Source organism: Tachyglossus aculeatus, chromosome 9, assembly GCF_015852505.1.
Source record: "Tachyglossus aculeatus isolate mTacAcu1 chromosome 9, mTacAcu1.pri, whole genome shotgun sequence".
Lineage (NCBI taxonomy): Eukaryota > Metazoa > Chordata > Mammalia > Monotremata > Tachyglossidae > Tachyglossus > Tachyglossus aculeatus.
In genome coordinates, this window is record NC_052074.1 from 47,554,599 (window position 1) to 47,571,933 (window position 17,335).

General features: G+C 39.1%; 1 protein-coding gene across 3 annotated transcripts in view; it reads right to left on the reverse strand.

Annotated features, from left to right (window-relative positions):
• Positions 1-17,335, reverse strand: part of BAZ2B (bromodomain adjacent to zinc finger domain 2B) — a 232,511-nt gene that overhangs the window by 26,155 nt on the left and 189,021 nt on the right. For all 3 annotated transcript variants that reach the window (XM_038751844.1, XM_038751842.1, XM_038751843.1), the window contains 7 exons: positions 13,721-13,861; positions 12,874-13,128; positions 11,168-11,382; positions 8,069-8,143; positions 6,326-6,563; positions 2,546-2,608; positions 1,577-1,721 (listed from right to left, as the gene is read on the reverse strand). In XM_038751844.1, the coding sequence (XP_038607772.1) occupies positions 1,577-1,721; positions 2,546-2,608; positions 6,326-6,563; positions 8,069-8,143; positions 11,168-11,382; positions 12,874-13,128; positions 13,721-13,861 (1,132 nt within the window). The remainder of the gene's footprint in view (positions 1-1,576; positions 1,722-2,545; positions 2,609-6,325; positions 6,564-8,068; positions 8,144-11,167; positions 11,383-12,873; positions 13,129-13,720; positions 13,862-17,335) is intronic.

Genomic DNA, 17,335 nt, shown 5'->3' on the forward strand with positions numbered 1-17,335 from the left:
TGATGACAGTGGTATTTGTTAAGCGCTTACTATGTGCCAAGCTCTGTTCTAAGCACTGGGGTAGATAAAAGGTACTCAGGTTGTCCCACGTGGGGCTCACAGTCTTAATCCTCATTTTACAGATGAGGTAACAGGCACAGAGAAGTTAAGTGCCTTGCCCAAAGTCACACAGCTGACAAGTGGCGGAGCTGGGATTAGAACCCAGGACCTCTGACTCTCAATCCCGTGCCCTTGCCACTAAGCCACGTTGCTTCTCATAATACTCTTTTAGCTCCCTCCTCCCTCTTCCTCGGTTCTAACTCTCCAAAAGTATTATTTCCATTCATGTCCTTTAAGCATATGGTACTTCAATAAATGAGCAGCTGATGAATGTTAAATTAAGCAGTGTCTTGTTAAAACCAATCTTGTCATTTTGGCAACACTCAGAAGTGGTAAGCCACATATAAGGAGGAGGAATAATAGAGGTGGTTTAGAGATTATTTTTAAGGAGAGAATTTTTTGAAAAAGTTATTTTCTTGGAGAACTATCTAAAGCGATGTTCATTCCCACACTTTTTTCTCCAGCGCTGGCTTTAAATCACTGCAGAAACTCTGAGCTCCAAGGAACAGTGAATTAAAAAGAGACAATTGTGAAGCAGATAAAGTAAATGATTTTTTGTTTCTGGACACAGTCAACCTTCACACAGAAAATCATGAAGACAACTAGTATTGGCTAGGGAAGATCCAAATACAATTTGACATTTATATTAAAAATAAATGATTTGAAGCTATTATAGCAAAGTCAAATATATTTTAGAGCATAAAATGATTGAGGGACTAAAAAAACCCTCAATTTTCTCCTACATCACAGCCCATGTGAGCCCTCTAACAACTCAAAGCTACCCCAATCAATCACCTGTGAATGTGCAGCACTGTGCAAAGCACTTGGGGGTGGGCAAAGAGACAAGCCTATCTTCAGGCAGCTCAAAGGAGCAGTTCTACTTTGTATTTATTCCTATGTAAATCTGCTGATACTAATGAACAGACTGCAGTCAAGTGTAATATAAACAGGGAATTTTTAAAAGATACCTGCTTGCTCACCCGTTATTCCAATCAAAGATCACCTCACCGCAAACCAGGATATATCGGAGTATATGTATCCATGAGCATTCACAGATCTGTCCATTTCACCCTTACCAGCCTCTTCAGATTCCTTTATCTTGGGGATCATGACCCCAGAGAAATAGTTTCCCCCAACTCTGTGAATTTTATACTCAATCTTAGCCCTAAGCCACTGATTCTCCTGCATGGTCACCTCACAGTGAACTCTCTTTGGACAGACAGATCACCTACCAACACTTAACTTGAGATGCAATCTATCTTGTGCTCTCATTAACAGTTATGCAGGTTTCTGCACATCCTGAAACAGTGTCTGGAAAAACAGATTAAGCTGTCTGTGTGGGGCTTTTTTTAAATTACTGCTTTTTTTCCTTGAAGAATGAAATGCATGCAATCCTGGAAACTGGACGCAAATTAGAGGAACAACTGGTCTTTCTTTGTGGCAATTTCTGGGATCGTTTTTGTTGTAGGATTCCTACCTTCACCACTTTCCATGCCTTCCACGAAAATACCCCCGCACTGGGGCAGGATCCAATACCGGCGTCTGTAACGATCTTGACCAAACATCATTGAACGCAGAGAGTGAGAAGCATCAAACAGCTTCCTTCGGTATTGGCTTTGTTGCTGTTAAAAATGATGCGTTCAGTTATGAAAATCAGCTTAAAAATTCACAGCAAAATAAAGCATTTATATCTTCAGAACTGCCTTATAAAATAGCTATTTATTCACAGTACTTCAGTGTTATTTGATCTATTCTATAACCCAACTGTTATCATAAAATTTGAAGTTTCAAACTCTTAAAAAAACAGATTGATGGTTCTGTTTTGATTCAGGTTAAATTGATCATTTTCATTTTAGCTAATATTGCCTTAACTAAGCATTTCCTATATTTAAATGCAAATGACAGCAGAATCAGTGATTTCACTAAACCAAGGCACCTAAAGTACTATCAGTTATGCATTATCAAAAATGCTTAAGCTAGCCAATGCAGTGTGATACTGAACTCCTAATTGGAAACTAATAAAATTTCAGTTAACTCTAAGATCAGAACTCATTACTTAAATCTTTGTTTCAATTAAGCATTTAGAGCTACAGCGATTAAATTAAAATGAATATATATAATAAATTGAAAATAAATTTTAGAGCTGTAATTTTATTTTTTGTTCAGAGAATCAAATGCAACTGCCTCAGCATTATATTTCTGGTTGTAAAATTTCAATCTTGGTCTTATATCTTCTGTATTTTAATGTTTGTGCACTCCTGAAGTTGGTTAAATATTTCCAATAAAATCACAGGAGAAATCTAAATGTACTTAATTAGTGTACAGAAATAGCACAGAGCGAATACTTAGCTCACTATACCTCAAGCTCTCAACTTTAAAAAGGCAAACTTTAAAAAGGCAATCAAACTTTAAAAAGGCATAATCTTTAAAGTGTGTAAATTCTTACCTTCGTGAGTTTTTCAATCTGTTTCTCTAGCTCCTCAACACTTGCGGCCTGATCACCATCATCCTACAAAAATAAATACATAGCCTTATTTTGCTGCTTTGAGAATAAACACAATGGCCACAATACCTGCTAATTATGTTAAAAATGGTAAACCTGTTGGAGTAATAGCATACCAAGTCTGCAAAATACAAATATGAATAGTAATGAAATCGGACTTTATTAAAGCTCTCTGAAAAATGCTCTATCTAACCAAGGACTTGGTGAGTATCATCTAACAACCTAATCATTCCAATTTCACTATCGGGCCCAGTACTTTAAAACAGACTGGGGGAAAAGAGAAGGGGGACAGACAGTACTGAATTTGTCACTGAATTTAGGTGAGAAGGATTCCTCAAAATAGATTCTGCCCTTAGTAAATGGATACTACATATTCCAGAACCACTCAACTAAATGTACTTCTAGTCGATGATAGCAACAACAAAAAATGCTAATTATATTTGAGAAGCACTTACTCTGTGCCAAGCGCTTACTCTGTGCCACCTGGGGCTCACAGTCTAAGTGGGAGAGAAAACGGGAATTTAATTCCCATTTTACAGATGAAGAAACCGAGGCAAAAAAAGGCAAATGACTTGCCCAAGATCACACAGCAAACAAGTGAATTCAATTATCTGGGAAATATGCAGTGCCATGTACAATGTCTGACAAAGTGATGAGTTTGAGGTTGAATGTAGGAGTGAAAAATACAGTCAATAATCAATCATCCAGGGTGACTATCTAAACCTTTTATAGATGCTCCGGGACTTTTGTTTCCCTCTTTCTCTCCCGTTTTTTTCCCTTTAAAGCCACTTGACTGTTCACCAGCAGTGCTACCAGGAAGTGCCAATGAATAAAAGAAGTGAGTCTCATATCAATTTTCTTTTCCAAAGCTTATAAAGAGCTCTGAAGAAAGGCTTACTAGGGTAATCATTAGATTAAAACTTCCATTTTTGCTGACTCCTAAATGTATACAGAGTTGGCTTTATTAAAAAGGAAATGAAGGTAGGAAAACGGGAAAAAGGCAGAGACAGGAGGAGTTGAGAAGGGGGCACCCTGGCCTTTCACCCTGCTTTTCTATAATGCCTTCTTAACCTCTACTCCATTTCCCTTGCTGTAATGAACAAAGGGCTCTCACATTTGTTACAAGAAATAGCTCAAAAGTCATTTAAAAGGAACATTAATTTGATTTGATACCATATCACTTCCTGATCCTTTAAGATAATATCAAGTGTTTTCTTACATTAACAAAATGATATAAAAAATACAAGTATTGATTTATGGAGGGTTGGATGGGTTTTTTTTCCACAGCCTGGAGCAACTGTGAAACCACTTTTAAGAAAAATCTGCTGAGAAATACTATTATTATTGATTTTTTAAAAGGACAGCACATAAAGATTCGAGTATATGGTTTTCCAATTCATGTAGAAACTATAGCTGGGGGAAAAATGGTAATTTTTGAATGATGTATTTCAGTTCAACAGAGCAACTTTCTTGAGTAGTATGGTGAACTCCTAATATTGTCCCCACGAAGCAGTATCTGAACAATAAAAATTGTTAATATTATTACATGAAAGATGCTAAAACTCATCATATGCATTTGAAGAGCTGCAAAGTATCTTTGAAATATTCTAAGATGAATGATAAAAAACAGATAAAAGGAAAATCGATATGGGGGGGGGGAAATTTCCTCAAACACTCTTCCCAGTAAAATTAGGTGGAATTATTTTTACCTCCTTCTCATATCCTTTCTAAAACCTTATGTTCTGTCTGCTGGAAGAGCAGTTATTAAAAATTCAGGAATATCTCTACCTATTTATAAAGAATGGGAAATGCATTAATGTTCTAATTAAGGGAATAAGCCGATGGCATGATGTTGTCCCAGTCATGATTTCTTTGGGTTCAAGAGCTGATTTTCCTATGGCCACAGCTGTTAACCACAGTGAACAATTGTTAAACCAACGCCTTTATTTGGGAAATTATAAACAACATTTCCAAACTTTTACATCTGTCAGTGAGTAAAAAAATCAAGCGGTTTCCGAAGAGCGATATTGTGTAATACAGAATAGCACTTCTGCAGCTACTGGCTCTACTTTCCTTACTCTGAGAAAAAGACCAAGTTTCTAACTACTGTAGTTATGATGCACTTTTAAACACGTTATCAAAAAAGCACCCACTACCATACTCATTTGTTAAGGGCTTACCATGTGCCATGCACTGTACTAAGCACTGGGGAAGATACAACAGAAGCAGATGAGACACAATTCCTGTCAATCAATCAATCAATGGTAGTTGTTGAGCACTTACAATGTGGAGAACACTGTTCTAAGAACTTGGAAGAGCAAAATATAAGAGAGTTGGTAGAGCAATCCCGACTCACAAGGAATTTACAGCCCAGAGGGAGGGAGAACCAGTAGATGGTAAGCATATAGTTTGAGTCTGTATGGATTTATCTCATTTTAAAAATGATATCGCTCCTCATGAAACATTTTATATCATAGCTCAGTAGCCAGGCCCCAGACCCTCAGGTCCAAGCCACCAGAGCCAGCATAGGTTTGTCATAGCTCCAACAGGAGGAAACAGTGCTACCAGATACTGAATTAGCTGGCAAATCAGCCCTATTGTTCTCCTTTCTTTCTGAGGGGGAAAAAAAACTGTGAACAGGCAATACAATAGGGAACAAAAGATTCTTCAGGAGAATTCCACTTCCCTGCCTGGGAATGGCCCTGTTGATGTGGAGAGGAAGATTAATTTGCCAGTCACTGGGCTGCATCACCTCTCCTCTCCTTTTCATATCCAGACCATTTTAGAAGTAAGTAGGTAGCCAACAACTGCACCTTCATCACCAACTGCCCGCCTACCAAGAGCCATTTGTTTTCACTTTAGCATTAACATCTTCAAAACGTAACAATAATAATGATATTGATGGTATTCCTTAAGTGCTTACTGTGTGCCAAGCACTGTTCTAAGCACTGAGGTATATACCAGGTAATCAAGTTGTCCCACATGGGGCTGACAGTCTAAATCCCCATTTTACCGATGAGGTAACTGAAGCACAGAGAAGTAAAGTGACATGCCCAGCTGATACGTGGCAGAGCTGGGACTAGAACCCATGACCTCTGACTCCCAAGCCTGTGCTCTTCCCATTAAGCCACGCTGCTTCTCAAAACATACATCCAAAAAGACATAATTCTGAAGTGTTTTAGAAAGCGTCAAAGAAACAAACACCTCAGTAGATAAAATTTAGAATTATTTGGATTAATGTGGCATTAAAAAACAGTGTGGTCTAGTGGATAGAGCACAAGTCTGGGAGGCAGAAGGACCTGGTTTCTAATCCCAGGGCTCTCTTACATATCCACTGTGTGATCTTTGCCAAGTCACTTCACTTCTCTGTGCTTCAGTTACCTCTTCTGTAAAATGGGGATTACGACTGTAAGCTCCATGTCGGACACGGACTGAATCCAGCCTGATCAGGGCTTAGAACAGTGCTTGGCACATAGTAAGAGCTTAATCAATCAATCAATCAATTGTATTTATTGAGCGCTTACTGTGTGCAGAGCACTGTACTAAGCGCTTGGGAAGTACAAGTTGGCAACATAATGTTTGGCTGTTCGGCTTAACAAACACCATCATTATTATTAACTTGTACCTCCACCAGAGTTTATTACAGTGCCTGGCACTAAGGAAGCATTTAATAAATGCCATTAAAAAAAGGAAAAGTGAACTTTAAGAGTCAAAGCTTGTTACCTCATCATCACAGACATCTGTCTTTTTCCCCTTTTTGTCATCTTTTTCTTCTTCATCTTCATCGTCTTCATCGGCTTGGTCATCACTGTCATCGTCATCGTCGTAGTCACTGTCTCCTCCCTTTCGCCTGCGTTTGCGGCTCGCGGTGGGTGTGCCCAGGGGGTGTTGCTCTTCCCCGAGATCACCTCCAACTGAAGTGTCCCTCTTGCCCGTTTTCTTGGCGTGAATAATTCTAAGCCTTTGAACGTGGGAAAACTACGCATTATTTCCAAAATCAAAATTCTCATCCAAAGATCTACTAAACCTACTCATTTTATGTCCATACTGCTCACTATTACCGAATTTTTAAAATTCAATACCAACAGTGCATTATTGACACCAAAACAAAAAGCTCCAGGAATGGCAAAGTTTTTCTAAATTACAGAATGTATTATTTTACATAAAACCTACTTAATCCAATCCTACCTGCTAGGGAGAGGAAAAATGCACTGTTCACAATAGCCATCCCAGTATCTATAATGACCATTTGTTAGGAGTGCAATCATCACTAATCTTTGTCTCTTTTCATTTATCAAGTTCACATCTCTAAATCAGATCTTTGAAGTGTTCTGTGTACTACAACAGACTCTGCCAGCATCTAGGAACAAATTCTTCTCAGGAACTGAATATATACTGTTCCAGCAGAGAATATGGGAGGAGAGAGGGAAGAGGGTCTTTTACCTTTCACAGCTCCAGAGAGTAAAAGGTTGCACACCTTGAAGCTTCAGGGGACTTCATTATTTTGTATTGTATCACTACAAAATTAATGATGGCCTTTATTAAGTGTCTTCTATGTGCCAAGTCCTGTGCTAAGCACTGGAGTAGATGCAAGACAATAAAATCTGAAAAGTTTCTGTCCCACAAAAGGAGGAGGATAGGTATCTTATGCTCTTTTCACAGGTGAGGAAATTGAGGGACAGAAAAAATATGTGATTTCCCCATGGTCAGAAGCAGGAATCAAATATCAGGGACTAGAAGTCAAGTCTCTTGAACAAAGTCCTGTACTCTCTCCAAGAGACCATGTTGCCTCTTACACTTAACACACAATTGTCAAATCCAATCCTCACCTAGATAACTTCAGGATGGAGATATTAAAGTACAGATTTTAAACATAGCAAAGAAATCCTAATCTTTGATTCAGAACTAACAACTTACAACTAACAACTTACAGACCTAACAACTTCCAGGGTAGTTATCTGCAGGACTGTTTTTTAAGGAGGAAACCTTAAATCATCAATCACCTATCAGGTAACCAAGTTTTAATTTCAAATTGATGCAGCCAATTGTCATTGAAAGACCCATTCAAAAATATTATTTAAATTATATTACAGTGGGAAAATTTTTTAAAAAGTAACGTCCCACTCAACAGGCTATATTATTTCCCAAAGCATCCCAACAGCTCCAACATCATTCAAACAAAACACTGTTGAACTTCTTTCAAAGAACAGAAATTGATTTTCTCCATTTCTGAAGCATACAAATCCACAAATCTAAATCTAATGCATCTTTAATATAGTCTAAAATTCTGGGTTTGAGCCAAGCTAATGTCACAGCTCATCTTAATTAAGCATTTCTCTTCTTAATCCTAAATATTTACACACTCAAATTCTGTCTTTGTGATGCCCACTTTAAGCAAACATGTAAAAATTGCGTGTAATAAGGGAAAAGGAATTGAGTATTATGTAGTAAGGAAACAGAACTTACTTGCGAAGTTTCCCTTCCACCATCCATTTATCTCTTCTTAAATTTGACATGTAATCAATGTTCTTGTCAATTTCACTGCCATTAATAAAATATATGTATTTAGGAGCAGAAGCTAAATAACAATTTACCATATATCTCCCTATGGTATAGGTATACAACACTGCTCTGAATTCCGTCAATGTACTAACAAATCTAATACTATCTGGGGCAGGGTCTGAGCTCTTGCAAAGCAGATTTGCAAACCAAAAACCCAATATTCTGCAGTAATCCATGATGGAGAGCTACTGACTCCATTTCTGAACCTTTCATTCATTTCTTCATTCTTTCATTCAGATTTATTGAGTGCTTAAAGGGAGCAGAGCACTGCACTAAGCACTTGGGGTATACAATGAAAGTCAAAGACATAGTCCTCTCCCTTAGGAATCTTACAATCTAATGGGGGCAGATAGGTAGATACCCACTTTATGCACACAGAGATATAGGGGAGAAAACACAGATCAAACATATAACAGCTAAAATATGCCCCAAATGAATGGGAATTCATAGATATACCAATAAATGTTAAGATCAGCTGATAGACTATAGCCCTTAAACTGTAGAGAAGCAGCGTGGCTCAATGGAAAGAGCACGGGCTTTGGAGCCAGAGCTCATGGGTTCAAATCCCAGCTCCACCAATTGTCAGCTGTGTGACCTTGGGTAAGTCACTTAACTTCTCTGTGCCTCAGTTACCTCATCAGTAAAATGGGGATTAAGACTGTGAGCCCCACGTGGAACAACCTGATCACCTTGTATCCTCCCCAGCACTTAGAACAGTGCTTTGCATGTAGTAAGTGCTTAACAAATGCCATAATTATTATTAAACTCTTGTGGGCATGGATCGTGACTATCCAACACTTTCCCAAGTGCTCTTCACATATTAAGCGCTCAATAAATACTGCTGATAGTACGACAGGACCAGGGGAAATGGGGTTCTCTAGTTAGCATGGCTTTAGATAGGACCTAGGCCTCCAGGAATAGGTTGGGGACCAACACTGCCCGTTATGAAGATTATCAATTGGATGAATGCTCTAACGAAGGTTATTCGAAGAGAGGTCTTACATGCGGCTCCAAAAACATTGATCTTGTCTGCATATTGCAGTTCTAGCTACCATTACGTTGGTACTGAATGTTAAATTTGTCTCAGGAAGAGTTCGACCAATAATGGATTTTCTGAGTGAAAAAATTATCTTCAAAATCCCCTTTGCCCCATGCAGAAATAGCCACTAAGTAATGCTTTGTCCTGTAGGTCAGTATTCAATTTTTGCAGTGCAACTGTAGGCTGCTGAGCATGTCATCTTTAACATGGGGTAAACTAAGGTCTCTGCCCACTATAGCAATGAGAGGATCCAACACACGCTTCAGAAAAAAGAATGGAGAGCTCCTCTAGACTGAGCTCACTATGGGCAGGGACTGTTTCTGTTTGTTGCTGTATTGTATTCTCCCAAGTACTTGGTACAGTGCTTTGCGCACAGTAAACACTCAATAATTACGATTGAATAAATAATTTCTTGGCTAAATTTTAAATTCTGTCCTCTTCGTTCCCATAATCATAACCTTGCGGTCATCATTGACTCTTCATGCGGCTTCTTAAAACACTTTCTGAAAAACAGTGTTTCCTCCTCAAATACTTTCAATTGCTACCCTAACTCCTCCCATAAAAATAAAACTGCTAACCATTAGCTTCAAGTCACTCCATCACTTTTATCACCTTACCTAATCACCTTTTTAATATATTGGCAGTTTTTAAGTGCTTACTAGGTTCCAGTATTAACTGTATTACCTGCTGGGGTAGACACAAGGTAATCAGGTTGGGTCCCTGTCCCACATTGGACTCACAGTTTTAATCCTCATTTTACAGATGAAGTAACAGACTCAGATAAATTAAGTGACTTGCCCAAGATCACAGTGTAGACAAGTTGCGGAGCTGGGATTAGAACCCAGGGTCCTCTCATTCCCAGGCCTGTTCTCTTTTTACCATGCTATGCCACTTCTCATATTCTCTTTTCCTGTTACATCTCTTCTCAAAACTCTTATTGCTTCCCAAGCTAACTTTCTACCAATACAGAAAACTCAATAAATACTGTTGATGCTGATGATGGTGTTCAGTAAATTTCACTGATGAGGAGGCTTGCTTATAGATACTCTATGGATACCCTTTAGTATCTCTCAACTAGTGAGATGGTTCTTTTTAACCTTCTCATTGTTTAGTGTCAATATCATATTAACTGTAAAAGATTTTAAGCACCTTGAGAGCATGTCTACTTACTCTATTGTATTCTCCCAGGGGTCTACTACATCATCATCATCATCAATCGTATTTATTGAGCGCTTACTATGTGCAGAGCACTGTACTACAGTGCTCTGCACAGAATAAAAGTGCCCAATAAATGCCACTAATTGATTGATTCTAGTCACAGAGATGTATACACTTAGCTCCACCAAAATGTCTAAACCTAGTTATGGGCAGAGAATGTGACTGTTAATTCTGCTGTATTGTACCCTCCCAAACTCTTAGTACACTGCTCTGCAAATAGTAAGTGCGCAATGGAAATGATTGATTGACTGACTGTTTTCTCTGTTTATTTTGGCTAGAATGCTGTTAGGGAATATGAGAATATCCAGCCAACAAGACAAGATTGTTTGGTTTCACTACCATGCAATTTCGGAAGAAAACATTTGTGCGCATATGAGCACAGAATCAGCCCCAGTGAGCAGGACAATGCGATTTTCCTTAACGCGGAGGATAGCAAGAACACGGTGCCCAAGTTATAGGGGAATTGGATCTATTTAATGAAATGATTCCTTCCTAGAAATTTACAAGACAACAATCTAGGGAAAGATCATCAGGGTCTCGAGACTGGGATCAAAAGCTAATGATGTTAGTTTTAAAATTAAATTTCTGTGAACTTAGATTAATTGTTTTCTAATGTATTTCATCAAAATTAAAATGATGAAGTCACTGAAAATGTCAAGGAAGGAATGAAGCCTGGAAATGGCTAATTTACAAACGACTAATTCTAGCCCCACTTCAAATATGGGCAACATTCCAGAGACTCTCACCTCACAACGCTCTTACTGCACGCTAGTTCATTAATAAGAAAAGCAAGAACTGATGCTTTCTGAGCTGGAGTGTGTGCCTGGAAGGCTTTGGTCTTAAGACTTTCTGTAAGCTCAGTTTGTCCACAGTGAGCTTCCATAAAAATCTGCAGGATCTCAGAAACATTGTCCCGGTTGACACCAACATTCAATAAATGCTCCCCAAGCGTTGTCTTGGCCTATAAAAGATAGAGATTTTATTAGTGCTAATCATACGAAAAATATGACAATTTCATAATCTAAATGTGAACGGAATTGAAATACTAAAGGTGAGAGGTCTGAATAGTCCTGCACTAAACATCTTTAGAAGTGGGTATACAGCAAGACGATAATCTTGTGGAGCCACTTTCCAGAATATTTTGCTATAATCACTTGAGCCATTGGGGTTTTGTGCTTAACTTCAATTTTTTATTTGGCTAATGATAACAATTCGTTTCAAGATGAACTGTCAACTTAACCAAATACTGGGAAAGAAATATTCTTTGTCATTTTGGTGCCTATTCCAATATTATCCAGAGACTGACTGCATGAAGTCCTTGGGGATTCCTTTAAGGTCTAGTGGCTCTGCTGGTAGTCTCTGAATAATAATAATAATAATAATAATAATAATAATAATAATAATAACAGCATTTATTAAGCACTTACTATGTGCAAAGCACTGTTCTAAGCACTGGGGAGGTTACAAGGTGATCAGATTGTCCCACGGGGGGCTCACAGTCTTAATCCCCATATTAGAGACGAGGTAACTGAGGCCCAGAGAAGTCAAGTGACTTGCCCAAAGTCACACAGCTGACAAGTGGAGGAGTCGGGATTTGAACCCACAACCTCTGACTCCAAAGCCTGGGTTCTTTCCACTGAGCCACACTAAGTGTGTGGCTAGAGTCCAGAGGAATGGTTAAGTAAAGGATGAAGCTACAGAATCTTTTTTATGGTATTTGCTAAGCACTTGCTATGTGGCTAGAACTGTTCCAAATGCTGGGATAGATACAATTTAATCATATCGGATTCAGTCCCTGCCCCATGTGGGGCTCAAAGTCAAGTAATATTCTAGATTAAGAGCTTCTACCTCTCTTCCCAGCACTAATAACAGCCCACACAGGCAGCACGCTGGATAGTGGAGATGGTATAGCTCAGGGGTGCCCAAAGTTTCCATCAGGGAAGGGAACTTAAGAGTTGGCACATAGGTCACTATCCCCATAATAAAACTCATCCTTAAAACAGCAATGAGCAATAGCTTTAACACACCTTCACAACATGCCTCTTCTCCCATAAAATGTCTAAACATTTCTCTCCCATTTAAGCACACTGCAGCTCGAGATTATGATTATTGTATTTTTAGGAATGTTTGCATTTTAGACTGTGAGCCCACTGTTGGGTAGGGACTGTCTCTATATGTTGCCAACTTGTACTTCCCAAGCATTTAGTACAATGCTCTGCACACAGTAAGCGCTCAATAAATACGATTGATTGACTGATTGATTTGCAGGCCACAGACTCGAGGCCCATTTGGCCCACAAGCAGCACTTTGGGAGCTTCTTGTCTAGAGAATATATTAGAGCCAAAAACAAGTTGAAGGTTGTAGAAGTCAAATATAATGGGCACCTCTTGAGCTTGTCCACCCAACACTGGGCTACTAATATACTGTTTTTCCTATACTGGTTCATTTTTACCTTATATCCTGTTAATAGACCTGGATCACACACTGCAGCTGAGAGGAGTCTCACGAGCAAATCTTGCACTTCTCCCATGCTGTCCCCCATGTTGAGCAATCCTTCCTGAAGAACACTCAGGCTTGGGACATCAATGTTCACATCAAAGCCAAGAACTTTGCCAAAGTTACGTAAGAACTGTACCACCATAAGACAGTCCGAAAATGTACTTCCAGAAAGGACAAGGCCTGGAATGCGAGGCAACTCCGGCAAAGGCTGAAAATTAAAGAAGAAATAGTAATCAATTAATCGATAATATTTACTGAACGCCGACCTTGTTGCCTGGCACTGTGCTACAGTGCTTGCGAAAGTACAATAGAATCAGTGAACATGTTCCCGTATTCAAGGAATCTATCCCCTTCCTTCATTTTGAACTCCAGCAGATCTGCTCTTTTTAAAAACACAGCTACACAGTTATTGGTTTGGGTGGTCTCTAAATGACTAATAAGCTTATAAATGATCTCTGTTGGATGGATGACTACAATATAAAAATAACCTAATTTAATGATTCCTTTGTGGTTTTCAGAAGCAAAGTGTCATAAAAATTTAAGCTATCACCCTCATGACTGTTATTCATTCAGGAGATTTATAAAGAAGATAAATACTGAGAATAAGGGATATGTTTGGCTCACCTCTTTCAGAAATGAAATTGGCATTTCATATTTAACAGGTCTACTCCTTGTTTTTGGCAGTATCTTTAGTCAGTTCTGAATTAAACATCCTCATAATACTGCTATATAAATGCAAGCAAGAGAGTACAGGCCAGAAAAAGGCCTAAAATAAAAAATAGGTCAGCAGAAAAAGTTACCTTCTGGTCTGCTAAGCACATATCTTCATTAGGCTTCTTTAGTTCCTTTGCCATTTCTAATTCCAGTCTCCGTTGCTCTAGTTTACGTTCTTTATTCAATCTTTTTTCATCACGTTTTTCTTGCTTTAATCGTTCTTTCTCCTTAAATGGAAAGCAAAGGATGATAAAAAGCAACCCTTGTTTAATGCTTAGCATTAACAATATATGAACGAGGAATGCTTCGGCGACAGGTGTGTGACCATATCAGTTCAATCATCAGGATTGAAGACCAGAGAGAGAGTAAAGTCTCTCTCTTCTAATGAATCTTTCTGTGAGAACTCTGTGATGGACTTGGGAACCCATTCCAGGAGTATAAATAGTGACTCATTTTACTTTGCAGTTAGAAAACTCTGATTTTCTCAAATTTCCTTCATCAAAAGTTCTTGAGGAAATGGCCTGTGTTTGTTATTTAACCTGTGGTATATAGTAGAGAAGCAGTGTTGCTCAGTAGAAAGAGCACGTACTTCCCAAGTACTTAGTACAGTGCTCTGCACACAGTAAGCGCTCAATAAATACGATTGATTGATTGATTGAGAGGTCATGGGTTCTAATCCCAACTCCGCCACTTGTCAGCTGTGTGACTTTGGGCAAGTCACTTCACTTCTCTGTGGCTCAGTTACCTCATGGTAACTGAGGGGATTAAGATTGTGAGTCCCATGGGGGACAACCTGATCACCTTGTATCCCCCCCAGTGCTTAGAACAGTGCTTGGCACATACTAAGGCTTAACAGATACCATTATTATTATTATTTATTGTGTCTTCATGTCTAACACAGAAGTTTGCAACCTGTAGGAAGTCAATAAATAACTGCTGACTAATGGACTTGACTTATTTATGTTAGACAGAACACAGAAACCACTTCATATTCAATATTTTATATACAATCCCAAGCTGCAAATATTTTCAACCTAATTGTTATTGGGAAATCACAATCCATAAGAACTAATGAAAAGAATGAATGGACATGTTTCAATATTTTACATGACGAACTGCTTAAGTATTAATATAGCATTATAGTTTTAAATCATACTTTAGCATTCATCAGCATTAAGAGAATCATCATCACTGTCATTATCTTTCAATACTTACCTGGTGTTGCAACGCACAGGATGTTGACCTAGATGTTATACGGCAATCATAAGATAATGTTCCTAGTCTCTGGGAATTTACAAGCTAAAATATATAACGCTGACTAAAGGAGTTAATAGCCAACATGCACATTCAGGGAAATATAGCATCATTAAAACACAACATGCTGCGTGACCTTGGGCAAGTCATTTAACTTCGCTGCTGTTTCCTCATCTGAAAAATGGGGGTTCTGCCCTGTGGGACAGGGAATGTGTCAACCTGATTATCTTTTACCAACCCCAGTAGTTAGTACAGTGCTTGGAACATTGTGAGCATTTGACAAATATGAAAATTACTATAAGGAGGGGTCTAACTGAGAAATACCATCCTCGACCTTTAATTTTCCAAGGGCTCCTTCCCTTCTGACTCAAACATGTGCAAGACCTGCTTTGGAGCTCCCTACAGGTTCCGGACAGGAGGAAGGGCCAAGGACGGGGCAATAGCTGGAAGCTGTAATGGAATCCAAATTAACCAGGCCATAGCTAGTCCCACTCTCTTTTAAGTCCAGAAATTCCCCCTCCCCTCCAGGAGGAAGGTGGAAAATTGAGGGTGGAACTTTGGAGAGCTCATGCCTGACTGTGACAATTTTTATCAAAAAGTAGTTGGTGAGGTGGTCAGGAACAATCAGGTTAGAGCCAATCCCCACTTCACACAGTCTAAGCAGCATGGCCTAGCGGAAAGATCACGGGCCTAGGACCTGGGTTCTAATCTGAGCTCTGCTGCTTGCTATGTGATAAGCAAATCACTTAGCTTCTCTGTGCCTCAGTTTCCTCGAATGTATAATGGGTATTCAATACATGTTCTCCCTCTTCCTTAGGCTGTCATTCCCATGTAGGACATGGACTGTGTCCACCCTGATTAACCTGTATCTAATCCAGTGCTTAAAACAGTGCTTGGCGACTGTGAGCCCACTGTTGGGTAGGGGCTGTCTCTATATGTTGCCAATTTGTACTTCCCAAGCGCTTAGTACAGTGCTCTGCACATAGTAAGCGCTCAATAAATACGATTGATGATGATGATGATAATAATAATAATAGCAACATGCATGATTAGCTTATTCTGGCACAGAATCTATCAAGACATGCTGCAGATTTTCATGTTATTCATCACATAGATTACTCTGACACGGCAAATTACAGGATCAGAAAGCATCAGAATCCCCAGGAACATACACTCTTTTCTGCTCCATTCTTTTCTGCTAGAACTAGTTTCAATAAAATAATCCTTTATTTAACCAACATCTCCATGAAATGTATGAACAAGGGCTTTTCAAGGGAAAGGAAGGTTTCATTAGGGAGGGGGCATAGTTTAATGGAAACTAAAGAGGACTGGGAGTCAAAAGATTTGGTTTCAAGTCCTAGATCTGGCACTGGCCCGGCTGGATGACCTTGGGCAAGACGCATCACCCCTCAAATCTTTAGGTTTTTTTATCTGCGATCTCAATAAAACAGTGTTGCGAAATTTAAAATTAGATAAGTGACGGCACTTTGGAAATGAAAAGCATAATATGAATTTGAGATATTATTTTTGACTCAGACTGTGGGCTCCCCAAGGGACGGGGACCATGTCTAACACTGATCTATGTAATTAAGTGACTTGCCTAAGGTCACACAGCAGGCAAGTGGTGGAACTGGGATTAGAACCCAGGTTTTCTGGCTCCTAGGCCTGTGCTTTATCCACTAGACCGCAATGCTTCTAGTGACAGATAATTGTTATCTGTCTCAGATATACTGGGGGACAATGAATTTCCTCAAAGCTGGGAGAATGACCTCTCAAGGTTTCCTCTGACCCAATGTTCATTCATTCATTCATTCAATTGTATTTATTGAGCGCTTACTGTGTGCAGAGCACTGTACCAAGCGCTTGGGAAGTCGGCAACATATAGAGACGGTCCCTGTGTTCTAGCCCCCATTTCTGATCACTCTATCACCAAAATTTGGGCCAGGAATTCTTCTAATTCTTTTACCATATTCCAACCCCCTGCCCTCCTAGCTATTTAGATTTTCATTAACATGGTTCTCCCTCCAACACAAATAGCCCCTGAGGGTACCAACCTGAGTCTACCACCATTAACCTTATTTACAGAACTCTCTCTCCGGACAGTACTGAACTGAGGGCTTAAGGACCATATAAAATGTGACCCTGCCTTCAAGGAGTTTATAATTTAATGGAGAAGAGAAGCAGATCTAAGTGGATGAATAGATAATGTTAAGGGGTGAGGAGTAGCTACAAAAACCATAAATCAATAACAAATGAATAAGCATTTAATTACATATTACTGCTGAGGTGTCCAAGGGATAGCATGTCTGGAAAGAAACAGTAATTCATTATGAAATGTTCCCTGGAGAGCATTTTAGTAAGTCTCTGAAAGCGGGGAGTGTCATGGCTCAGGAAAACGCATCTTTCTGTTCCGTCCTTCTATTCACTGCTCTGTACTGTAATTCAGA